Source organism: Macrotis lagotis, chromosome 3 (assembly GCF_037893015.1).
Source record: "Macrotis lagotis isolate mMagLag1 chromosome 3, bilby.v1.9.chrom.fasta, whole genome shotgun sequence".
NCBI classification, from domain to species: Eukaryota; Metazoa; Chordata; class Mammalia; order Peramelemorphia; family Peramelidae; genus Macrotis; species Macrotis lagotis.
In genome coordinates this window covers 99,906,627-99,933,547 of record NC_133660.1, presented here as the reverse complement: position 1 = coordinate 99,933,547, position 26,921 = coordinate 99,906,627, and the positions used below count along the sequence as shown (strand labels likewise).

The window sequence follows — 26,921 nt, the reverse complement described above, 5'->3', positions numbered from 1 at the left end:
AGGGCTGGTGCTCTATCCACTGTGCCACCTAGCTACACCTAGATCTCTTTCCTTAGTTAGCTACACTTCTCTTTTTATTCGGTCATTCTTGGGTTATATGCATCTTCTGGTTTCAAAGATCACCTTTTGTGGTTGATTGCTGGAACATCAGCTCTGCACTGGGAATCTAGCTCTTTATTTTCAACCCTCTCTAGAACATTTCCACTTGAATATTCCGATATCCCTAATAAAGAAATAATTAATAAGTTCAAAATCGCTCGGCATAGTACCTTGATTATAATGTGCACTTAATAGATGTTTGCTCAAATGAATTAATGGAGCTGAAGGAGTCACTTCTCAAACACTAAAGATCATTTCTGCCAGTCAGTCAACTACCTCATTTCCTGTGCACAATAATAATTCACTTTTACATAGACTTCTTGAGTTTATCAAGTCTTTTATACACATTATTTCATTTGATCCTTGAAATATTCTTCTGATATATATATATATATATATACATATATTTATTATTATTGATATTTTCATTAGGGCCATTATGATTCTTTAAGTGTTTCAGGTTAGAAAATCTAAAGTTATTTTTGAATGATCCCCTCCCTTTATTACTCACATTTAGTAATATATTGTCAAAGACTATTTTTTCTCTCTAACTAGACAGTAAAGGATATGAGGGACAGAATCCATTCATATTTGTCTATTCCACCATAAATCCTGGACCAGAAGAAATGCTAAAAATAAATGCTAATGGACTGGTTCTTCTGTGGTAGGGAGAAATCTGATGAACAGAGACTTCTACATTTTGGGGCTTTTCCTGTTAAATCTCATAGCTTCAAGAAAAGGTCCCTAATCCCATTTTCTGCTAAGTCTTTTTTCCTCATCCCCTTAATATTGTCTTTTATATATTTTCCCTAAATTATAGTTCAATATAAGATTTGTTCCGGTGAATGACTATATATCAGAAAAAGCTGTGTCCGCTGGGTCTATTTCTTATTACTATCTCTCTTAAATTATTCACACACTTTGGAAGACAAATCAAGAAAAAAATAGAGGATATGCAAGAAATGTTCTTTCCTATAAAACATGAATCTTTGTAGAATATGACCATGTATGTCACAGTGGGGCCCTGAGAAAAACCCACCCACCACAAGAACAGTTATGGATTTGCAAATTCATAAGGTAGCAGTATTTTTTGTTGAACTTTGAAAGCTTTGTAGTTTCTTGAGGAAACATTTTTGAAAAAGTCAGATTTCCTATAAGAAATTGTTTCTGTTTTCAAGGGATTGATCATATCATGGATTTCAGCCCCTGTGCTACTAGGAAGTTTGATTACATTTGTGATATTATTTCAAGAGAAAGGAGGCTGCAGTTATGGAATAAACACTGAACCCCTGTTTTTTTTAGGTTTTTTTCTTTGCAAAGCAAATGGGGTTAAGTGGCTTGCCCAAGGCCACACAGCTAGGTAATTATTAAGTGTCTGAGACTGGATTTGAACCCAGGTACTCCTGACTCCAAGGCCAGTGCTTTATCCACTATGCCACCTAGCTGCCCCTGAACCCCTGATTTTAAGATCTCTCTACCAATGGCTTACTTAGTGACCTTAGGAAAAATCACTTCACTTTTTAGCTTTTTCATCAGTACCTTGGAGATCACAAGATTCTACATTATGAGCAGAAATCAACCAAATAATCAATTAGCAAACATTGGCAAATATCGACTTTATGGCAAGGCACTGAACTAGTGACTGGGGAGGTTGATAGTTATTTGAGAGACCCCCTAGCCTAATCCCCCCCCATCATGGATTCAATATAATAATAATAATAATAATAATAATAATAATAATAATAATAATAATAATATTTATATTTACATACAGGTTTGCAAAACACTTTATAAATACCATCTCATTTGATTTTTTATAAGCAAACCTGAGAGGTAGGTGCTATTCTTATTCCCATTCTTTACATATGAGGAAAATAAGGCATACAGAGCTTAAGTGATCTGCCCAGGTAAATGCTAGTGGTCAAATTTGAACTCAGGTTGGCCTGAATCCAGGTCCACTATTCTATTCTAGTTGCCCCAATAAACATTTATTAAGGACATTGCTCAGGTAATGGGCTAGGTAGTCAAAGCTAAAGAAGAAAGAGCCCCTGATCTGGAAATGAACTTACATTGTATTCAGTGAAGAAACTGAGACTTAAAACAATTAAGGAAATAAATGATAAGAGTTGGAAAATAAATTATTTTCCTCTGCTTCCAAATTCAACATCTTCTTAAGTACTATCCTGCTTCTGATGATGACACCTGTCCTACCTGTCTTATGGGGTTGCAGTCAGGATCAAATCAAACAGCCCAGGCAAAAGCATTCTGAAAAGTACAGAATCCTATACAGATAAAGGGAATTATTTCCTTTTCAGAAGAAAGTTGCATAGGAAGGTACCTCTTTTACCATTACTCAACTCCTATTGCTCAGAGGACTAGTATAGGACTGAGGAGGAGAGAACAGAAGGCAGAGTACATTAGACTTAAGCCAGACCCCAGTTATTCCTCATTCTTTACTTTCTACTCTACCTTAAATAGCAAAATTGAATATGTCTGAGCAAGTGAAGCTGCTCAAGGGGCAAGAGCTATATTCTGAATTTCTCATTGCTAATGGATGATACCCATTATATTAATATTAATACCATACAATATTATTATTGTTGTTCATTTCCTTCATTTTTGAAGAAGACCAATAACATCACCGAGTAATGTCTTAATTTGAGAGTGAATAGGATTTAAGTGGGACAGAGTTGCATAAAGTCATTAGCCTCACTTTCTCTTCCAGAATCAAAGGTAAGACAAAAGTCAAGACAACTGGGGATGCCCCAGGGGGTCAGTGGATAAGCTTGCCATCTTTGATGTCTGAATAAGCTCTAAGCACTCCAGTCACTTTCTTGGCAGCTGAAAGAAATTGTTCTCATCTGCCCATTATGTTAGGGGAAGTTGTCACATGTTTGGGGTAGACGTCCCCCTAACTCACCAGCAGGTTAGAGGTCTCTTGGTTACCTTCAATCTGGTTTAGAGCATCAGCTGAGATCGTTTTGCAGGGGACTAGTCACAGAATCTGGTTTAGACCATCTGGTCAACATGATAATGTCATTTCATAAATCTGAAATGCTACTTCTGACAGATTGGGATACTGAGTCAGAATTAAATAAAGTTCACAGAGTCAGTTGGTGAAGAACACAGGGAGCTATATACACCTTCATGAAGTGTTCCCTGGCAACAAATTCGATATACACTTAGTCCATTTATAGTTTTCTAATTTCCTATCTAACACTCTATTCTGAATCTCTTCTCAGGACTAACCCATTCCTTTGAAACTTTACAGGTCAAGTTCTTGATTATGGTAGACATCTGACTTAACATTTCCAAATCAAAAAATAAAAGCAAAAAAAACCCCAAACAATCAAACCCCCCAGAAATGTAAAATACACAAACTTTCTCTATAGTGATGTTCCTAAATTCTTGCTCTAGAATAAGTTGGTTTGAACCTGGAGTTTCTCTCCCCCCTCCCCCCCCCATGAGTTCATATACCCAATTATTACCTAACATACTATCTTATATCAAAAATATCTATTTGGGACCTCTTAGGAAATGTATCTGAATTACTATACATATATTGTTAATACAGGAGTATGGAAAAAAGGATCCTTAAAAATTCAGGAGAGGTATTCTCTGATTATTTCATGCTTCAATTGTCCATAGATACAGAGCGAGCAAATGTGGAAAATTTCCAGGTTTACATTTGATTGGAGTATTTGCTCTCTTTTGAAACAATCTTTTATGCTAATAAAAGAGACAAATGATGAGGAGAAAAGAAGAAATGCTTATTTTCAAGGGATTCCTAGACTCCTCCTGCCAGTAATGTGCAGGTATCTCTAAAGGAGAAACTCTGAGTTAGAGGCCTCCAGCACTCCAAAGGTAAGTTCTCAAGACACTTGGGGAAAGGTTATTAACTCCTTCTGTCCCCAGAACTTCTTTAGTTCTTTTATTGGTACTAATCCATCTATTAATGCTGATGAATTTCTTAGCCCTTTCTAGGGACTTACACCCACCATGTTAAAAGGTTCTGTTCAATGGAACTGGACCAGTGAGGATGAAGGGGGCCTCTACACTAAACTACCATTCAGGAGGGCAGTTAAGACCCTTATTGGAGGAAAACACTAATCACTTTTTGTCTCTTCCATTTTGTTAATCTGGTCCAGTTTTTCCTGCTTTAAGTAACCTGGTGGTCCTCCATTTTCCAAGGGGATCACCACATTTGGACCATACTTAGTATTGACATTCAATCTGCTACCTACTTCAAAACTTACTTTATTGAGAGGGAACTTGTCTAGAAACACTGGTTTTGGAGTCAGAGTTGAAAACCAGAATTCAAATTCTGATTCCGCCACTTAGCTGCTTGATTTTTTTCCTGGACTAAATGCACCTTTCAGCTCTAAGTCTAAGAACCTATGATACTATTAGCTTTGGATTAGGTACAATGAGTCATGTATAAGACACAGTGTAGGCCCTCAAGGGAATTGCGATCTTGTTAGAGAGACAATATCCAGAATGTCCCCCAAATTGAAGTTAAACCTGCACTGAGACTTTTAGGACACCCTCAATAAATAGGATTGATCAGAGAACTATCTCCAAATCTACCTTGCTTAGATTTTTAACAAGTGCTTTATTTTACTTACTTGAAAGTTAAGGATGTGTAGTAGTTACCTTTATGTCTTATTCCTTTCCAGGACTGTAAGTTTTAGAAAGGCAAGGAATATGTTTTATTTAAACGGGATGGGGAAGATATAAGGAGAGTAGACATTCCAGGAAGGCAGCAGAAATGAATGGTGTCAATGGCGTTAATGTGGCCATGATGAGGAAATGAAGACCTAGGGAGCTTCCTTCTAAGTAGCAGAGCCACCCTCGATATAATTTCCCTTCTGATAGTCTTTTGTAATCATTAGCAATCTAGAAGGAGCTCTGAAGATGAATAAGCTATCCTCTGTGCTGAAATTTTAAAGCTTGTCTTCTCTGATCTGTCAATTATTGCTTTATTTCTTGTTTCCTCTGCAGTAGTATCATAGGTTCATAGACTTAGAGCTGAAAGGTTCATTTAGTTCAAGAAACTATCGAGCAACTAAGTGGCAGAGTCAGAATTTGAACTCTGGTTTTCACCTCTGACTCCCAAACCACTGTTTCTAGAGCAAGTTCCCTCTCAAGAATGTAAGTTCTGAAGTAGGCAGGCCTAAAATAGATTGAATATCCATACTAAGTATGGTCCGAATATGGTGATCCCCTTAGAAAATGGAGGACTACCAGGTTACTTAGGCAGGAAAAACTGGACCAGATTGATAAAATGGAAGAGACAAAAAATGATTAGTATTGGTATCAGGCCATGAGTGACCCTTGTACTTCCAGCCTCGGTGAGAAAGTGAAACCCATTTTCTAAAGAATATTACCTCCACCATCAACCAAAAGAAAACAACACCACCAACAGCAAAATGCAATTTCATTGAGGACATTTTTCTGTTTTTATCCTTGGTATTTTGAATAGTGTTTTGCACAAAGTAGACTCTTAATAAAAAGATTTGTTGGATTGGATTAGACTGAGTCTTCAAAGGTGTGATCAAAGGAGTCTTCAAAGCTCCCAATGAGGTGGCTGTGTTATTGACTGCAGCTACATGACATTCATTTAATTTATATATCCTGTTATGGGTGTCAATATTAGAAATATTTCTCTGAAATTCATTCTTTAAATTAGGAGAAAATAGGAAATAATCAGAATGCTTTCTATAGTTACATAGTTGGTATTTTTAGATCACTCCTCCAGAGTTTTAGCTATGTTTCTTTCAGCTATGAAATGATAAACTGATAAGGGATAAAATTCATCTCTGTAGCAATTAGTAAAGTAATAATGAGAAAATTCTATATTTAATTTGATCAATAAAGACAGGTTAATTGAATAATCTATGTCTAAAAACAGATTTGTTTTGGTCTAGATTATTCAATTTGACTCCCTATATTAATAAAATTAATTAATTGTCAAATCTCTACTTTATTCTAGATTGTGTAGAAAGAGACCAAAAGTAGAAAATATGAAATGAAACATTTAGAAGCTTAGAAATCAAGAGGAGTAAATGAAAGAAACCAAAATAACCCAAGCTAAATATGAAACCAACAAAGAATTGAGGTTGGGGGAGGGAGAGAAAGATATGGACATAAAAACATAGATATACAAAAGAAACAAAAATAGAAAATAAAAATTAGGTGATATAGGGAAGATAAGAAAAATTGATAAAAACATATATGTTTGTTTGTAAAAATCTTTTGAGGACTTCTAAAAACAAATTGTCATCATTATCATTTGTTTGAAATAGCATTACAATGACCAAGAGCAAAATTTCCTTTAGTTTTTAATGTTTCCAACAATTAATATTTTTTTTGGGGGTACTCATATCAAAATATTTCTATTCTGTTGATCTATCTACTCTACCTTTACATATAATGGAAGTAAATATAGCCTACTGTCATGAGAAGGAAAAAAAATCTTGTAAAATGTGCAAACTGGAAGAACTAATAAAGTCTAAAATTAATGGGAGGAGTATGCAATACTGTTCTTAGTGCAAACTATCAAGTTACTGGGTCACAGAATAAAGTCTATGCTTTGCACTGGATAAAGGATCAAACTCAAAAAAAAAAAAACTCCAAACCAATCATTTTACAGATAAGCGAATTAAAACAAAGTGTGGGGAAGTGACTTGTGACTTATATTTGTATTTGAAGAACATCAATGACATCAAGAGATGTCTTAATTCCTGGAGAAATTGAATTTAAGCAAAGCAGAGTTTCATAAAGTTGTCAGCTTCACTCTCTCTTCCAGAATTATTGAAGTTCAGAGGCAAAACAAAAGTCAGGACAATTAGCAATGGGATACAGTAAATGATCTTGGTATTTTGATGCCTGCATAAGTTCTAAGTGTTCCATAGATCCTGCTTCATTTGTCTTCAAGAAACAAATTTTTTTTAGATGTCCATTCTGTGAGGGGATGTCTTCATTTGCTTGGGGTAGACCAAGTAAATTAATGACAAGGCATGACCACAATCCAATTACCTTGTGAGACTACGAATTTTATTTATCCATCTAAAGGACAAACATCCATGTTACTAGGCTATTTGTCAGTGTCACAGGTTTCCACTAAGATTTCTTTTTGATCCAAATGCTCCCACTAGATGATAGCATTGTGTAAATTTTCATCAAACAGTGCAAAGTGCCATCAATAAAATCTATAATAATTCAAAAGAGATTGAATCATTAATATCAGAAAACCAAAATTGATTATGAAGTATAATGGTCATTCTATAATGTGAAATTGGATTTGTTTAGGATGGGTACTTCAGATGGACAATAAGTTGGACCCAGAACTGAAGAAGAGGAAGATACTGGGCTTGGATCACAATGGAAAAATTGAGTGACACTTTCATTGGGGAAATTTAGTGATATTTTCAATCATCTTACCATTCCCATGTGACAAAAGTGCATCTTTTGGGAACCAGTATCATGCCAGTATTGCTATATGTCTGCAAATCATGGAACATCACAAAAACCACTGATCACTAAAAGGGCAATAGAGAAATGTATAGAAAGGGGGTTAAGCTATATGGCCAAGATAACATGGGCACATTAAATTATATATAAAAGGAAGAATTGAGGAAAAGGATGATCAGAAAAGGAATGGTTTAGAAAAATAGTGATCCTAAGGATGACAGATGAGTAGTTAGAGAGTCATATTGATATATATGAAATATTAATAGAACCACAAAAGACCTCTGGAGGGTTGAGTAGATACTTTTTGAGGAACTTCTATTTAAGAAGACTGATGATAAAACATGTCTTCTGCTTCTTAGCAGAGAACTGATGAGCTAGAGGTGCGGAATGAGATAAAGATGTTTAGCCATAGACAAAGTGTTGATGTTTCATTTAGTGATCCTTTTTTTAAAAAAGATTCTGAAGGACTTTGTGTGTGTGTGTGTGTGTGTGTGTGTGTGTGTGTGTGTGGTTAGTAGATAGGGATAGGAAAAAATCAAAACATTAAAAAAATTATTGAAAAATTGAATGATCTTTAGAAAAGGAAAAATCAGACAATTTTGTTATTACTCTATTAAATTTAACAGACACTTAAAATAGTATATATAAGTGTAAAGATTCCTATATGATTCCCTTTTTAGTTCTATTTATATATTAAAGTATTTGTATTTGATGGTAAATGTTAAGATCATAATAAAAAGATACCTAAAAAAAGAATTTTGAAAAGCTAAAATCTCATGGGATAAGAAGGAATATAGGATTCTGTAGCTTTGTATGAAGTGGCTATACTGAGATCTGAAGAATCTACAGTATCAACCATGACATGCAAATCTTAACTCCTTCTCTAAAATACCATTTGTTTGAACATTATATATTCAGTGTTGTCTTCAACAGTCAACAGTCTCTCAAGACACCTACCTGTTGATTAGAACTACTTACATCTACCTAGTCCAGGTTTTACAAAGTGCTCTCCTAATTGCAAGCCCTCTTATAAATAGGTAGTATAAGCACTATTAATCCCACTTCAAAGAAGGGAGATACCACTGAGGATGATGTTTCTCCTTCATTCTTGAAGAAGACCATGACATCAGGGAGGTGGTGCCATGACAAGCACATGAGTTGGATGTAAGTGAGGGGTGCTGTGCTAAGTCACCAGCCTCACTTTCTCCTCCAGAGCTATCTGGGTCCAGTGACCATATATGAATTGGGATGTTGGAGATGGCCCTGGATGGAGTAGATAGAAGACTGGGAAGACTTGCATTAAAATTCAATCTTTGACATTTATTAGTTGTGTGACTCTAGACTAGTCTCTGAACTTCTGAGCTCCTGGGCATTAAAGGCATAGGTGAGATTATGATCTACACTAGGGAAGAGATTTTCCCACACTAACAAATTGGATATCCTCATATTGGAATATGATAAGGAAACGGGGGTGGGAGACATGAAGACAGCTGCCTAAGGTTTCATACCAGTAAGTAGCAGAAGAGAGATCTGAACTGAGATCTTTCAGTTTCCAGGATAAGACTTTCCCCCTATGCTGTCTTCCCAAGTGGTAGTGGGATTAGAATATTTTATCTCTAAGTCACTTAGAGCTTCAAATTATGATTCTTTTCAAAAAAAAGATTATACTCCAAAGAAACATTGTGAACTTGGTTGAACTCAACAATATGCAAAGTAAATCACAACCAATTCAATATGAGTTTGATTTAAGAATCTAATTTTAGGTAGGATAATCTAGTTAGATAAGGGTCAGAGTTATCCCAAGTATGAACAATCAGTAGTCAATCCCTAGGGTTGACAGTTAAAATAGACAGCCTCCTAGAGAGTGGATAAATAATTGAATTTGACTTTGATTAAGTCAACATGCCAGCAATTTATATTCACATCTCACCATTGTACTCAGCATACACACACACACACACACACACACACACACACATATTTGACAGAATGAAAAGCTGTCGAGTAAAATCGGACTTACTTTGAATTCCCCTATAGAATATGGTGATGGTTGTAGTTGTTATGTGTTTGAAGAAAGAAGATCAAAATGATATCGCTATGTTGGAGTCAAAGAAGTGTATCTGAGGACAATCAGACCAATATAAACTAGGAAGCCTCTACCAGAGGTCGGGCACAAATAGACCACATGAACATTTGGATTGGAGGTGTCTCCAAATTTATACATATCATGTTTCTTTTGAACTAATGAAATTCTGCTTTGCTCTAGAAGCATATAGAAGTTTGAAGCATATATAAGTTAGCTTCTCTGTTTGGAGTGTTTAGCAAGAATGCTAACATATAACATTTAGAGGCTAAGGAATAACAGGCAACTTAACTCTATCAAACTTCTCTCAGTAATGCTAGGAAAGTCAAATGTTGCTGTATTTTAGTTTAATGACCCTGACCAGAAAAACAAACAAAACAAAAAACCCTTATTAGAAAGCTGGTTCCACTGATGAGTGTTGCTGCATCAGCTTCAAGCTTTCTTGGTCATTCAAAACTATTCTCCAGTCATCAGTATTTGACTATCAAGTTGCAAAGATCAGGAGTATTCAGAGAGAAGAAAAGAAGAAACTTAGCTCCCAGAACATCATCAGTAGAGCACTTCTCCAAATGGGAAACTTTTTACCGAGTTGTCTTACAAGCACTAATTTTTGACTTCAAACATAAATTAAATCCTCCAAGTTTAAGAGTTACAAAGACAAAAACAAACATGCAGTAGCTTCTCCCAGGGAGCTTATATCAAGGACTCTTTCCTTTCTTCCTAAGGTATTTTGAACATCTTATTAGGAATAATGTTTTTAGGTCCAGCACTTAGCATGATGCCTGGAACTTTATTTTGGGATCTAGATCTATGGTTTCATCAATGTGGGTATCAGTGGGAAAAATTGATGCAGATGGAAAGTTGTCTAGCCATATGAATCAGTCAAATGATTTTGTCCATTCTTGTGCAGTCTTTAAGTCTGAGGCAGAACTGAAACCTGGGTCTGCCTTATTTTAAGAGCCAGATTTCAAAATGGTCTTCCAAAAGTTCTACCTCCCTCTTCTCAAGTCAAGAAACTCTGTGGTTCCCTATTACCTCCCACTTCCAGGATCAAATATAAAAACCTGTTTGGTTTTTAAAGCCTTTTATAACCTGGCCTTTCCTAACTTTTCAGTCTCCTTACACCTTAAAATGCCGTGCCCCCAACTCCCATTACTCTGTAATCCAGGGACAAGGGTCTCCTTGATGTTCCCTGAAAAGAGCATTCCACTCTGGGCATTTATTTCACCCATCTCTGCTATTTGACTTTTCTTCAATCACAAGTAAAACCCTACCTTTTGTAATAAGTCTTTCCTTAATCTTGATGTCCCCCTCCCTCCAAGATTATTTAAAATTGATCCTCTTTCAATCTTATTTGTACAAAATTCTTTATCTCCCCCAATCAACTGTGAGCTTTTTGAGAGCTGGGACTGGAATTTTTAATTTAAATTTTTTTAAATATTTGCCTTTCTCAATATATTCAACTCCTTAGTGACTAGCACATAATAAATGTAGGTACTTAATAAATGCTTACTGATTGACCAATACTGTCTCCCGCCCCAAAGAAGCTCAGTGATGCTTACTGAATTGATTATTGGTCCATAAATTATTTCCATCAACCTAGTGTCTTGTTTCCCTTTTCATTTCTGATCATTTTTTCCTGCTTCTTTTGGGACATTTCTTAAGTTTTGAAATCCCTACAAGCTTTGTTCTCAAAGAAGACCATGACAACAGAGAGGGTGATATCATGACAAGCATATGAATTGGATTTGAGTGAGGGGTTGCTGTGCTAAATTACCAGTCTCGCTTTTTTCCCCTGGAGTCATCTGGGCTCAGTGGCCAGATATGAATCAATCACAACTGCAGGTGTCCTGGAGGAGAGGCAATCAAGGTTAAATGACTTGCCCAAGGTACATGTAATTCCTTCCTTGACTCCCAAACTAGTAGGTCAGGAATGGACTCAAAATAAGGTTACTCTAGTTGACTCTGAAGTTCTTTGTCTATGAAATATTCTAATTAGCCAGGTCTTTTCTAGACTAATATTTACTATTTACTAACTTTTTTTGCATGTCATATTATGAAAGGCATGAAAAGCTTCCTGATCAGTGATCCTGAATATAGTCACCAAATCCACCCCAGGAGAAACTAAGGATGTTCATTCAAGTCAACTTAACTAAGATGAGGCTGAGGAAACAAGAGCAGCTAAGATCACATGGCTTATACATTTTATCAGATTGTAAAGTGAAATCAGAAGATTAAGTGAGAGGTCATATTAATTCTATATGAAGGCAGAATGGATATCAATACTACCACAATTCACTTATTCCCTCTCCCAATTATGAATGGGCTATGATTATCAATACGAGTAGCATCAAACACAAGCAATAGAAACTCAAAGTCAATAATCTGAGAATCTGTGATCTTTTCAGATACTTTCCCAAAGCAGAGTACAACTTCTTCATGCTTCAATAGTTGATATTTGTGATAAACTGTGACCAGAAGTTTAATCTTGTGATTCTTCTTTTAATGAATCTTTACACTCAGTCACACTGGTGCTCATACAGAAAATATGTAACTTATTATTATAGTAAAAAATTAATGTCTTCCTCACATTCTGGTAGGACTTGCCAGAGATCCTACTCTGCTGGCATCACCTCAAGAATTCAAGGACACTTCCTCCTCCACCCTACAAATGTAGTAATACTACTTTAAAGTGGAAGGAATTGGAGATACACTTTAAAGTACCTTGGTTTGGATTAAGTGAAAGAGCAAAGAGGAATCATGAGATCTGAGAACTAGTTTTGGTTCTTCCACAGAGGATGTGCCATCTCATTTCTAAGATCCCATCTTGCTCCAGTTCTATGATGCTATAATGCATTTTGAACCAAAATTTCTATGATTATACTGGAAGCAATTTAACAACAAAAAAAGTAAATAATTTAGTCGATTGTAGAATAATTGTTTAGAAAAACTTTTCATTTCAAATACATCAATAGAAAGTTAATAAAGTTATATTATAGAATAAGATAATATTTTTTAAAAAGTATTTAAGAGAGTGTGAGCAGCTGAGTGGCATAGTGGATAGCCACTGGAGTTCAAATCTGACTTCAAACACTAAGTAGCTGTGAGACCATGGGTAAGTCACAACCCTAATTATCTCAAAAAAAAGAGTTTAAGTGCATCATCATAGCCAAGGACTTGTTACTCAACATTTTATAAGATGAATTAATCAGATATGATCTCTAAGTTTCAGAAGTCTGAATCTAGGCACTGTTGTTACATCAACTCCAATAAAAGAAAATCCAAGAAATAAGTCATCACACAAATTGAGGGGATGCCCAACAGTAGAACAATGACTGAAGAAAGTTGTGGCATATGGTTGTAACTGTGCTATAAGAAATGACAAGAAAATGGTTTCTGAAAATTTTCGGAAGATGTATATGAACTGATACAAAGTAAAGTGAGCAGAGTCAGGAGATCATTGTACAGTGACAGTAATGATAAACCATGAAATATTTAGGTACTCTGATAAAAAATAATGATATGAGGTTATTCCAAATGAATCATGATGAAAAATGCTATCTATCTCCACTAGACTGATAAATTCTGAGTATAGATTAAAGCAAAGTTCGTTTTTTTTTTTAAAAGACAGGTCACATAGGTGGTGTTATTTTTTCATGATATTATGAAGCATGAAAATTCAAAATGGTACGATGGAGAAAAGCACTGGATTTGGTGTCAGAGATCTTGGATTTGAATTCCAATTCTCTTTTTAGTATGTGTGTTTTGAGTTCAAAGAAATCGCACTTGAGGTCTATGACCTACATTCTTGGTGGCCCATATCTGAACCAATGAGAGAGAGACAGCACAACAGAGTCAATAGAGAGCTGTCCTGGAAGTCATAAAAACCTGTTTTGAGGTCTGCCCCCAGCACATATTCGCTTTGTGATCCTGAAGGAGTCACCTAATTTCTTCATCCTTTAGGCAACTCTGTGAGACTATGAGTTGCAGAGAAGATGCCATTTTGTATTGATAGAGTTTCTCACCTGGGAATTCGCTATCCCATCAGAAGTCCAGTCCCTTCTCCTTTTATTTGAAGAAACATAGAATTTATAGCCCCTTTGTGTTTTGTACAAAATCTGAAAATAATATAAATTAATGTTAATCTTTCATCATGTATCTATGTGATTTGCTTTCACTTTAAAGAAATCTAATTTGAGGAGGATGGCCTATATTTTTGGTGGCCTATATTTGAACCAGTGTAGTCAGTATGGATTCAAATGTGCAACTGTGCTGTTTATATCTATCTATCTATATCTATCTATATCTATATCTATATATCTATATCTATATATCTATATATCTATATCTATATCTATATATATATATAAAACTTTCTATGATGCCTGAATGTACTATTGAAGTCAATTTGAAGATTCATGAAATGATCTAATTAATTTCCAGGTTTTTTTTTTTTTGGCTTTTGCAAGGCAATGGCTTAAGTGACTTGCCCAAGATCATACAGGTAGATAATTATTAAGTGCCTGAAGGTGGATTTGAACTCAGGTCCTGCTGACTCCAGGGCCAGTCTCTATCCACTGTGCCACCTAGCTGCCCCCTAATGTCTAGTTTTCAATTAAATATGTTACTTCTCTGTTAAATTCCTTGGTTAATCACTCCTTTGCTTTCAATAATTTTCACTATTTCCTTATCCATTGATTGTCCATGCTGTCTTAAAACATGCCCAGAGCTTTCACTTATTAAGGAACTTTCACTTGACTCTTGCCATTTCCTTAGACCATGATTTTCTTTTAATAGACAAACTTTTAGAAACAGCTAGTGTATATTTGTTGCCTCTATTATCTCACCTGCCACTTATTTCTCATCTCTCTACAACTTGGCTTCCATTATCAAATTGAAGCTTCTCCCTCCAATCCCTTAATCCAATGACCTTTTTTTCAGTTCTCAGTCTTCTTAAATTATTGGCATCATTGGACAACGTTGACCAAATATTCCTTCAGGATACTTTTGCCTCTCCATTTTCCTGTCACTGTATAATATTGGTCCTCTTCTTAAAAGTAGAATTTATCCTTCTTGACTTCCTTTGAAGAATCATCTCTTTTTTTTCTCTTTATCTTCTCTCTCAGTGATCTAAGTTCCAAAGCCTCAATTACTCCTGAATGTACATATCAACTGAACTCTCTCCTGAGCTGCAGTCTCAGGTGTCCATCTTAAAGTCAACATGTCCAAAATATAATTCAATAATTTTCTCTTGAACCCATCTTTTCTCCTTATTTTTCCATTTCTGTCAAGGGGCTATACTTTATCCTTGATTCTCCAATCTGACTCACTACCCAAAACCAATCAGGTCAAGTCTTTTGGATTCTGCTTCCTCAACTTCTCTATATTAGTTCCCCTCTTTTCATTCACAATACAACCACCCTAGCTCATATCCTCATCAGTTCTTACTGGTAGAGTACACCAGCCTCCAAAGTGGTCTCCCTGTTTCTAGTCATTCCATTCTCCAATCCATTGTACACACACACACACACACACACACACACACACACCTATAAAATCCAGATTTCTAAAGCATAGCTTTGAATATTTCATATCCATGTACAAGAACATTAAGGATCCCTATTATTCCTGGGATAAATATCAAAGCCTGTTTGACATTTAAAGCCCTTCCTTCGCAACCTGGCCCCAGCTGTCTTTCCTAGATAATTACACATTACTTACCTCATGGACTCTAGTCAAATGGACATACTTACTGTCTCCTAGCTTTTTATTCTGCTCCTGAACTTTTGCATAGGTTATCTTCTTCTTTTTCCCTTTTTTTTAATAGGCAAGTGGGGTTAAGTGACATGCTCAGGATTACACAACTAGTAAGGGTCTGAGGCTAGATTTGAACTCAGGCCCTCCTGATTCTAGAGCTGGTTCTCTATCCATTTTACCACCTGGTTGCTCCACATAGGTTGTCTTCTATGCCTAAAAATTCACTCCTTCCTTGCCTCCATTTCTCCAATCTGTTGGTCTCCCTCAAGATTCAGTTCTATTATCATTTCTTTTTAAAGATTTTTCCTGGTGCAACATTGTGTACTTATTATTTATTTTTATTTATGATGATGATGTGGTGGTGGAGAGGATCTAAATCCTGTATTTCCTTACCTGGGAACATTTTTGGATACCCTCAGAAAAATGGAAGTTTCTTGTGGGCAGGAATCATTTTTGTATTTGTTTCCCCAGAACCCAATATGATGCCTAGCATATTTAAGTATTTTAATGGTTGCTTATTGCTTGATTAAATAGCAAGTTATTCTGAAGATGTTAAGACTGAGAGAACTCATGATTGATTGGTCCCAAGTACAAAAAAATCAAGGTGGAACTTCTAATTCAATAGCACATTAAATATCTGTTTCAAAGATTCATTGCCTACATTTAGCAGAATGAATTCCCCAGATATAACCTCTTTGGAATTCCTTCACCTTGACCTGGCTGTAGGTTCCTTAAATTGCTTTTTAAAAATTGGTACCATATGGGCAGTTAAAGATTACTAAGGATGATTTTTAAAATGAACAGGAGATAATACATCCCATATTAGTGGATAGAGCACAGGATTTGTTGTTAGGATGAAGTGGGTTGAAATCAGACATTTACTGAGTGACATTGGATAAATCAGTATATCTCTGAGTTTCAGGTTTTTTTTAATCTAAAAATGTTGATAATAATACCTACTGCACAGCATGGTGAGGATCAAGTGAGAAAATATATGTCATTCACTTGAAGAACTTACACAAATATTTAACCTAAAAGAGTTATATAAATGTTAGCTATCATCATTATTATTATTTTGTGAATTTTAGGATTTGGTACATTTCCTGCAGTAATATTGAAAGATTTAAAATGCTCACATGGTCTATGACAGGAAAAAATACGCTTCAGAATCGTATTTTATCTACTTCAACAGTTTCTATCTTGAACACCCTATTTGATGCTACCAAAAAGTGATCAAATGAATAATTGAACCTTTACAAAGTAAATGAAATCCTTGAAACATTATACAAAATGATGGAAATGGACTGACATATCATTTTAAGATAGAGGCTTTTTATAGTTTAACTATAACAGAGTTAAGGACTATGACCTGCTTTTGATAAAAATTCCTCATTCCCCCCACCCAAAAGTCCTTTCAGATATTTATGTTTGTGTGCACTAGACAATGATTTGAAATGAAAATACTGTTCCTTCTACCTCATGACAGTTTGCTTGTTGAATTGCCTGCAGTGTTGAATATATAACAAAGTAAAAGCTAGTTGGAAGCAACAATCTCAGGCTCCTAAAGAATCCCCCAAAAGGGCAAATGTGAGTAATTTTGCATTTTGGGAAACCTATTTGTAAGCAATAAGTGTGCTCTCTAAAGAAGAACAACTATCAACCCTGCCTACAGAGACTTTTTCAAACAAAATGTTAATCTCTAATAAAACTTGCCTGGTACCCATAAACATATTGTGTCAATCGTTCACTGATTATTTTTTAACCTCAAGGTTCATCTGTGGCTTTCTGTTCAAGTTCAGGATCACCCAAGCAACCTGACCCAATTGGAATAACAAAATGTAATAAGAAGAAAGGCAAAGACAGCCCATTTCTGCCCAGGAGTATGAAGAAGAATACCAACAGGAAATAAGAGTTGTACTTAGTTTGTGTTTTATTCTTATGGCTGATGCTGCACACCTTTAGAAGCCATCACAGTGGAAACACTGTCCATCCAGTCCTGTGATGCCTTTTGTTCTCATCTAATAAATTACCATCATCAGAACTTATGAAATATACTGACTATTTTATAATCATTACAGAAAGATCTTGGCATGACTTAAAACCACCATACTTCAACAGATGGGTGATCTCCTTGATGGAGTTTTTCTTGCATGACTTGTAAGGTCAAATTCCCTTGAATGATTATCAATCTCTTTAAGGAGATCTTCAATCTTTAGGAGCTTGTTACAATTAGCTCAATGTTACACATCAAAGGGAGCACTTGGAGGACCTCACATTCTATAGTTAATTTGACATTGGTCTGTATGCCCTCCATGACAGTGGCAACTATCTTAAACAGTAGATCATGTCTTGCTTGACAAGAGTAATGAGAGTTTATCTATGTTATGTTTATCAATGAACTTTTGATAATCTTCACATAATTGTGGGAGAAACCTTATTAGTAATAAGCCTTTACCCATGATAGCCAAAAATAAGCTTCATTCTTATTCTTTCATCTGTTAAAGACATAATAAGGTTGGGCGGAAACTTTCAAGGTCTTCTGATCCATCCCTCTAATTCCTGATACAATAATATTAATCAGTAAACATTAATCAATTGTTTACTATGTTTTAGGCACTATGCCAAGCATTGGGGATAAAAAGAAAGACAACATCTCTGCTCTCAAAGAACTTATTTTCTAAAAGGTATTGTATACATGAGAGTTAACCTGGAGATGACCAATCGGAGTTGTTACCCCAAGAGACTTTTCCAAGAAAAATGTTAGAAGCTGATAAATGCTGCCTGTATCTGCCAAGCACATTTTGACAAGTCCACATTGACTGTTCTCAACTCTGGCTTTTGGTCTAGGCTACATATGGGCTGCCCATCATTAGAACAATAGAAAGGTAAGAGGAAAATAGAGAAATATATGGCACGATGGGGAAAAAAACCCCTCAACTCTGAGCTCAAAATGACTGAATTTGAATTTGAGCTCTCTCAATTACTTCCTATGAAACTTGAGATGAATAACTTTACCCTTTAGGCCCTCACTTTCCTAATCTGAATAAATCAAGAGCATTAAGGCTGAAACAAACCCTAGAGATAACAGGATTATTATAGGATTCAGAGAAAAGAGTGTCTTTAGAAATCATCTAGTGCAGGGGTTCTTTATTTTTTTTTTAATTACATGTTGATAGTTTTCAACATTCATTTTTTGTAAGATTTGGAGTCCCTCCTTTTTCCTCTCCCTCTGCCTCTCCCCTTGACAGCAAGCAATCTGATATAAATATATATAATATATATACAATGCATACACAATTATGTTAATCATATTTTCATATTAGTCATGTTGTGAAAGAATAATCAGAATAAAAGGGAAACACATGAGAAGAAAAAATTATTATTATTAATTGTCTGAAGTCCCATAACCTCATTGATAATCCAAATTCCAAGACCAAGTAACTATTACTGCCCAAATCTTTTCTCCTTAAAACCAAGTTAAATCCCTCATGTTATAATTTCTGCTATGGGGGGGGGGGAGAACATTAGCTTATATGAAATAGCTTTTCAAAGTTTTGAATATCAAATATATTGTGACAATTCCATTTAGATTTCTTTAACCTCTAATTTTTGCCTCTGCCCCCTTAGCCTTCTCTTCTCAAGGCTAAATGATTCTATTTCCTTCAGCTTTTACTCACAGGTTCTATTTCTCAACTTTCAGTATTAACAGAGAAGCTCAGGGTTTTAAAAGGAGTTTAAGAGTCAGGTGTTGACAGTAGGATAATTGGTTGGGAGACTGACATCAAGACTTAAGTACTTTCCTTTTGCTTCTGGTGTCCAAGTAAAATGAATCTTTCATTTTTTCTTTCTTGGCTATCATTAACCTTTAGGATTTAAGAAGATACTTCCTCCCCATCAATAGGCTTTGTTTTGAATTTTCAAACAAGTAAAAATGCTACTAGCCTATTTTCTCTTTCATGAGCCTCTTGCTCCCAAACAACTATTTAGAGAAGAAAGGTTAATAAGGATAGGACCAAAGGACAGAGGTAATGATATTTTATCTGAAAAATGACAAGGCTAAATGAGATAATATATCGTATCTCTTCTAACTCTAAAATCTCAGATTCTAATAGAAGAATAAACATTATAATGACAATTATTATTATGATATATCATCATGTATTTTAATTTATTAAATACTATATTATATATTATAATATCATATAACATAATAATAATAGAAGCTTAATAATTAATATTTATCCTATAAAATGTGAGGGAGGAGAGGCTTTATGTACATATTTGTCTGTTGTCTCTCTCATTGTATTGTAAACTCCTTAAGGACAGGGATTATCTTTTGCCTCTATTTGTATCCCCCCCACCCCCACCCCCACCCCTAGTGCTTAGCTTAGTATCTGGCTCATTGTAGATGCTTAATAGTTATCTACAGATTAATGTAGTGTTGTGTCAGAGAGTTTCTTTATCAATGAAGTCACATATTTAGCCCACATCCTATATAGAGAAACCAATAAAATATTTCAAAACCTGAAGGAAGAACTCTTAGGAAGGACAAAGCACTCACTTCCAACTTCCTTATTATAAGAATATGTGAAGGATCTGTGACTGGGATGGAAATTAATGTAATTCACAACTCATCTATAAATTAGTAAGGTAAGTCCTAGGTAGCTGCCTGCAACCTGCCTAATAAGTGTCAAGAGGCAAGATTATTGAGGGTTTTCTCTAAACCAAGATTTTGAATTTCTTTGACCATTTTATCATTTTTTCCTTACCGTTCCCTGCTCTTTCCCTTTCCTTTCCATATTAAAGAGGATCTGATAGGAGATTGCTTTCCAACCAAATGGGCAAGATTCTGGCAAATCAATCAACCATTTATTATAAATAATGAAGGCTCTTTTGGGGAGGGATGAGTTTTGTACCTTTAATACCCCTCTCCCATGATCCTCCCCAGCCATTTTTGGACTGGCTATATGATTTCACTGGTATTTCACTCCCAAGGAAGAAAACTCCCTTTATTGATCAGCATCTGTCCTACAAATTTACAGTCTTTGAGACTGACTTGGGGAATCAAGAAATTAAATGATCTGCTCAGGATCTCACAATCATTGTGTGCCAGAGTTAGGACTTGAATCCAGCTATTCCTCACTCAAAAACTCACTCTCTGTCCATTAAACCATACTGCCTCTCATATATACTAGGTTGTACCATAATTATTTGTGCAGGTATTAGATTTTTTTTTTTACTAGACTGCAATCCGCTTGAGGGAAGGGCTAATAAACAAATTTTACATCTCTAGCATAATCTGGAATTATGCTTTAAGCAGAACAAGTATTTAGGATATACCTAATGAAGTGAAATAGATTGAAATTCATATTTCTAATTTTTTAAGAGGCCTGAAAGTTTCTCACTGACCCAAAAGGGGGTAAATGACTCACCTGATAGGATTGAGCTTAAATATTTATTTCTTAGACTTTTGACATCAGCAGGAAAACATTTTAAAGAATCCATTTAAAATTGTGATTTTTGCTTTCTAATATATGTGTATGTATATTATAAATATACATATACACATATATTTCCAAAGCCATATCTATTCTCTTTTGACAAATAATTTTTCTTTCCTCAGTCCCAATCTCCTTACTTCTTTCCTCAAAAAATAGCAGCCAGTTTAGGATTCAAAAAGGACTGACTTTTGGTAATTAGTAGATTCATATTTCAAGATTTCCAATTATAAAAACCTCTCATGTTCCCCCATTCCCACCCCCAAAGATCCTACAACTTGCAAAAATAGCCAAATTGATTTCCAAAAATTGTGACTTGAAAAACAAATTAGTACTGGGACACCGGGGAACATACTCAGAAAAAATGGACTTGCCGGAAATGGCACTACAAACACCAATAGCATAAATGGGAGAGAACATTAATATTTTAGAAATGAGAGTGGAAAAAAACCACTTTATACAACATATTGAAGAGAGCTAATGGCCTCATAGGCATTGGGCTAAACATAAAAGAGAAACTATTTTATTCTTTAAAACTGTCTCTTAATATTGTAGAAAACAATAGCACACAACAGGCCGAACAAGAATAAAAAAATACACTGACAAGAATAAAGACCTAGAAAAGAATGAATGAACTCCATTCCATAGAATTGCTAGGAATGTTAGATTGAACTAAAGAAGCAACCAACCTTTGATATGTTACTTGATCGACTTGCAGAACGTCCTGGGGATTTGTCATTCTGGAAAAAAAAATTAGAAGAATTATTTAGAAAAATGTAACCCACACTGTCCTTTACTTTTATATAAGAAAAAGAGATAGCCTTGAGATAGCTGCATATTCTTGCTATTATTTATTTAGGACAGTTAAACTGAATTTATCTTAGTGTTTCCTAGTGTTCCTTTTCAAAACAATGGAATGGGGAAAAAGTTTTATAGACAGTTTTTCAGATAAAGGTTTTATATTTCAAGTATATAAGGAACTTTACAAAATCTATAAGAATGTGAGTCATTCCCCAATTATAAATGTTCATAGAATTTGGATGTGATAAAGAAATTTAAAGTCATATAAAAATGCTTTGAGAAATACAAATAAAAAAATTTTAGGAAATCCACCTATCAAACTGGCTAAAATAATTGAAGGTAAAAGTGACAAATGTGGGAGAGAACATGATAAAACTGGAATTCTAATTCTTTGGTGGTGGAATTGTAAACTGAACCAATCATTTTGAATGATAATCTGAAATTATGCTCTCCAAAAGATATAAAACTGTGTATCCCTCTAGATCCAGTAATAACAGTGCTAGATTTGTTTCTAAAGATGACTGGGGTGGGGGAGGGGGAAGAACCTATATGTTTTTAAAATATTTATAGCAGCTCTCTTTGTGGTAGCAAAGAAATTGAAATTTCAGGGAATGCCCCCAAACTGGGATGGTTGAACAAGCTGTTCATGATTGTGATGAAATACTACTATGCTATAAGAAATGATGTGTTTGTTGATCTTAGAAAAACATGGATAGACTTACACAAAATAAGGAAGAGTAAAATGAGAAAACCAAGAGAATATTATAAATAATAACAGTCATATTGTTTTAAGAACAATGTTGAGCAACTGAGTTATTTTGACTGTCATAAATGTCCAAATTATCTACAAAGAACCCATGAAAGAAGTTGCTATCTGCATCACAGAAAGAACTGATAAATAGAAGTATGAATATAATGATTTTATTTATATTAATATATATATATATATGTGTATATATATACACACACACATACATATTTGTATCTAATGGTAGCTAAGGCAGGGAGGGAAGAAAAAAGAAAAACAGGTACTTTACATTGTAATTTTTTATATATTTAAAGAATAGCAAGTTATACATAATAGATTTGCAGTTTCATGTACAATAATCTTTTTTATTATACTATGCTATGGAAATACTTGCTTTATTCCATAAATTAAAAATTAAATAAGTACAAAATTAAAAAAAACAGTGGAGGTGACATTCAACTATTCAAATCACTTAGAAATATTCCAGGTCCACTAACAGTTGACACCTATAATCTTTCCGTTGTTTTTTGATGACAAAAATCCCAGAGTTGTAGAGTTGAAGAGGACCCAAGAGAAATAAAATATATGAACTCTGCCCTTACGGACTTTTCAAGCTCCTGGAAAAGGCACAGAATACGATATTGAGAAAATCTAGATTATATATATCAACAAATCACCATTTTTCAGGTAAGAAAACTGATTTTCAAGTCAAATCAAGACTGCACCAAATTATAGCAGTACTATTAGATATATGAAATTAGAAGAGAGAGAGCGCATTAGAATCAGGCACAGAAATCTAGTTTTTAAAGCTATATAAACAAGAGTTTGTTCTCAATGAAACTTTATATTCTTATATTAGCACACATACTCAAAAACTCATTCATAAATGGTCATCCATTCAAATACACAATCACTATTTACTAGACTCAGAGGGGAATTAAATCTTAGAGATGTTATAGATAAAATGGGAGACCCACTGAGTAAGTCTTCTCTGGAATCAGTTCAATTTAATTTAATAAATATTTATTAAGCATCTACTATTTCAGGGCTCAGGGAGGCAGCAAGTTCACATAAGGGTTGGAATTTGAAGGGAGTAAGCATTTATATAGAGAGCCAGGCACCTTAAGACATAGTCCCTTCTCTTATGGAATTACTAGTTGGGTAGGGAGGTGTAACACATAAATAATTAGATTAAAAAATAATATGGGATAAAGATTTACAAAGATTGAAAACCAGATGGAGGAGAAAAAATACCAGCTGGGTAGATTTAAGAAACCTTTGATTCAGTACAACATACATTTGATTATTTGTCTACTATACACACACACACACACACACACACACACACACACATATATATATATATATATATATATATATATATATATGGCACTTCTTGTGCTAAGAATACAAAGTTAGATGTGACACAATGTGTGGTGTCAAGAGTGATTACAATTCCACATAGGAAGGTCAATTATACAAATAATTATGATAGAAAGGAGAGTAGAAATAACAATTGCTAATGTTTATAAAATTCTTTACTGTTTATCAAGTTTATCATAGCACACCACCTCTTCACTCAAATCTAATTCACTTGCTTGTCATGGCATCACCTTCCTGATATCATGGTCTTCTTTGAGAATGAAGGACATCCTCCTCCTCCTCCTCCTCCTCATCATCAGATAATTCTTACAAAACTCTCGAAGGTGATTGGGATTATTATCTCTATTTTATAAAAATATAACATAAATTATGAAATTTATAAATGTGGAATCAATTAAAATTTTATAAATATTTATAAATAAGACATAAAAATTATAGTAAACTTTATAAATGAGGTCGAGAGATGTGTTTTACACAATTTCACACAAGTTGTAAATGTTTGAAACAGAATTTGAACTCAGGTGTTCCTGACTCCAAGATGATACAAGGGTTATCACCTAATTATCTCTAGAATGTAAGGAGTTGAGTTTCACCTGGTGAGGGAGGAGGAATTGGGAGAGAAGGGAGGTCAAGATAGGTTTCAAGAAAGAGTTAGCTTCTCAGTTGGCCTTTGAAGAATCCCAGAATTTGAGAGTTAAAAGGCACCTCAGTGGTGAGCTAATGTAACGCATATTTCAGGGGAATCTCTACCATGACAAATAGTCTTTAAATCTCTATTAGAAGAGCACCGAGAGGGGAGGGGGGGGAGGAAGGGGGAACCCATCACCTTTGGGAGCATTCCATCCTGTTTTAGGACAGTTCTAATTGTTAGAATGTTTTTTTCCTGATATCAAATCTAAATTTATCTCTTTGTAGCTTCCCATCATGCCTCTGGAACTGTCCTTTAATGTCAAATAGAACAAATTAAGTCTTTTCTTCATATAATACACCTTTAAACACTGAAAAACAACTAAAATTTAAAGGAGGGCAACAGGCAGAGGCGGGCGTGGAATGGAGTTCATTGCAACAATGGAATATGACATGAGCAAAGGTAATAATAATAACAACAATAACAATAAAGACAGCTAGCTTTCATGTGCTTTAAGGTTTGCAGAACACTTTAAATAAATTTGAGAAAGCAAAGAAATAGGAAAGGGCAGAAATAGAATGGAGGAGTTGGATTAGATGTTTTAGCTAGAGTATAAAATAAGGAAATCTGAGAGAAGACTGGAAAGCTAGATTGGGGACAATTTGTGGAAGGCTTTGCATGCAAGACTTGGGAGTTCATGCTTTTTTCCAAGACATAATGATGGCCAATGAAAGTGCTTGAATAGAAGGGACATAAATTCCCTAGGAAGATTGCTCAAATTTTACTGAGAGAAGAGAAGAGGTGAAGTAGACTGAAGGCAGGAAGTCTATTACAAGAGAAACTCTTGAGGACTGAGCTAGGGGTCAGAGGGAGATAGTGAAACAAGAAACAACTTGACTGTGAAATTGGGGGATGGGAAAGAAGAAAGAATCATAGACAACTCAAAACAAAAAAAAGGACAGGTTATAAGCATTAATAGAAATATTCAAGAGATAGAAAGGTATGGAAGAGAGAAAAGATCTAAGTATTTTGATTTTGAGGTTCTGGTAGGATATCTAGAAGTAGTTATCTGGCAGGCAGTTGGAAATTGGCATTTTGGGGAGAAGATATTGTTGGAGATTTAAGTTTGGAAACATCTATAAAGATGTGGCAAATGAAGCTACAGGAGTAGATAATATAACAAAATGAAAGAATACAGAATTAAAAAGAAATGGGGTATAGAAGAGTACCTTAGAGAACACATACATTTATAGGACAAGAAGGATGAGAAACCATGAAAAAAAAAGAGATGAAATGATCAGAGGATTAGGAGAACCATAAAAACTCCATGTTAAAAAATCAAGGATATAAGGGAGGAGAGGCTGATTCCCCATGTAAATACTATAGAGAGGTCTAGAAATGCATTAAAAAAATACAACTGGATTTCATGACAAGGAACTTACTAGTGCCTATGGAACAAGCAGTTTCAATAGACCTGGAAGAGAAGCCAAGTTTCTAGGAGGAGATGGCAGCATCTGGGTTGAGTTTTAAAGAATACATAGGAGTTCATAACTCATCAAAATACCTCAATTCACCCAGTTCTTTTCTACTAAATATTTCCAATGGGTATTGCTTGAAGGTACTTTGTGAAGTCTCATTCTGACAGTGACCCATTAATTGAACATTGACTATGTATAACTGCTCCATGAACACAGGGGTATCAAGAGGTCAAATTTTCCCTCAGAGTTTTCATGTCCTCATTGCTCAGGGATGCTTAAACAATGCATGGTGATATCTGTGCTTTATCCTTTATCTGCAAAATCCATCTCACTGGGGATTTTGATGTCATTGTACAATATGGCATTATGAATGGAGATCAATCACAAGAAAGAGATGAACTATTATTTTTTCATAAATTCCTGCTGATACAGCTGGAGATGAACATACTTGCTAGGCAGACATTACATCCTAAGTAGCCTCCATCAATAAAAGATGTAGTTTCTTTTCTACTGACAACTTTGACAACTATACTTGAGTCTTGAAAACAAAGTAAATAATTTTTTTCCTTGGATAATTCATGATTTTCACATATTCCTATGCAATCTGAAAGTACATGATCTGAAGATGCCATGGAAAAGATTTAAAAAAAATGACAGCAATATAACCAAAGAAGGAATCTTAAAGGTTGAGCCCAAGGCCCTCATTTTTTTATACCATAATATCTAAGATTTCTTAAGTGTGGCATTTGGAATAGGGAGTTCTTGGTGATACAAACAAGACAAAGGAAAGCAGCTGTTGTTGAACTCAGTTACTGTGGGCAATTAGGGGGTCAGAAGGACCTGAGTTTAAATTGGGCTCAGAGACTTGACTCTTTTACAAGCTGTGTGACCTTGGGCTAGTCACTCAACCCTGACTGCCTCGCATTCAGGGCCATCTCCAGTCATTGTGATTCATAGATGGCAGTAGAATATA

General features: G+C 34.9%; 1 protein-coding gene across 6 annotated transcripts in view; it reads right to left on the bottom strand.

The window, feature by feature from the left end:
* Positions 1 to 26,921, bottom strand: part of MARCHF1 (membrane associated ring-CH-type finger 1) — a 663,738-nt gene that overhangs the window by 181,788 nt on the left and 455,029 nt on the right. For all 6 annotated transcript variants that reach the window (XM_074229019.1, XM_074229017.1, XM_074229018.1 and 3 more), the window contains one exon: positions 21,600 to 21,650. In XM_074229019.1, the coding sequence (XP_074085120.1) occupies positions 21,600 to 21,650 (51 nt within the window). The remainder of the gene's footprint in view (positions 1 to 21,599; positions 21,651 to 26,921) is intronic.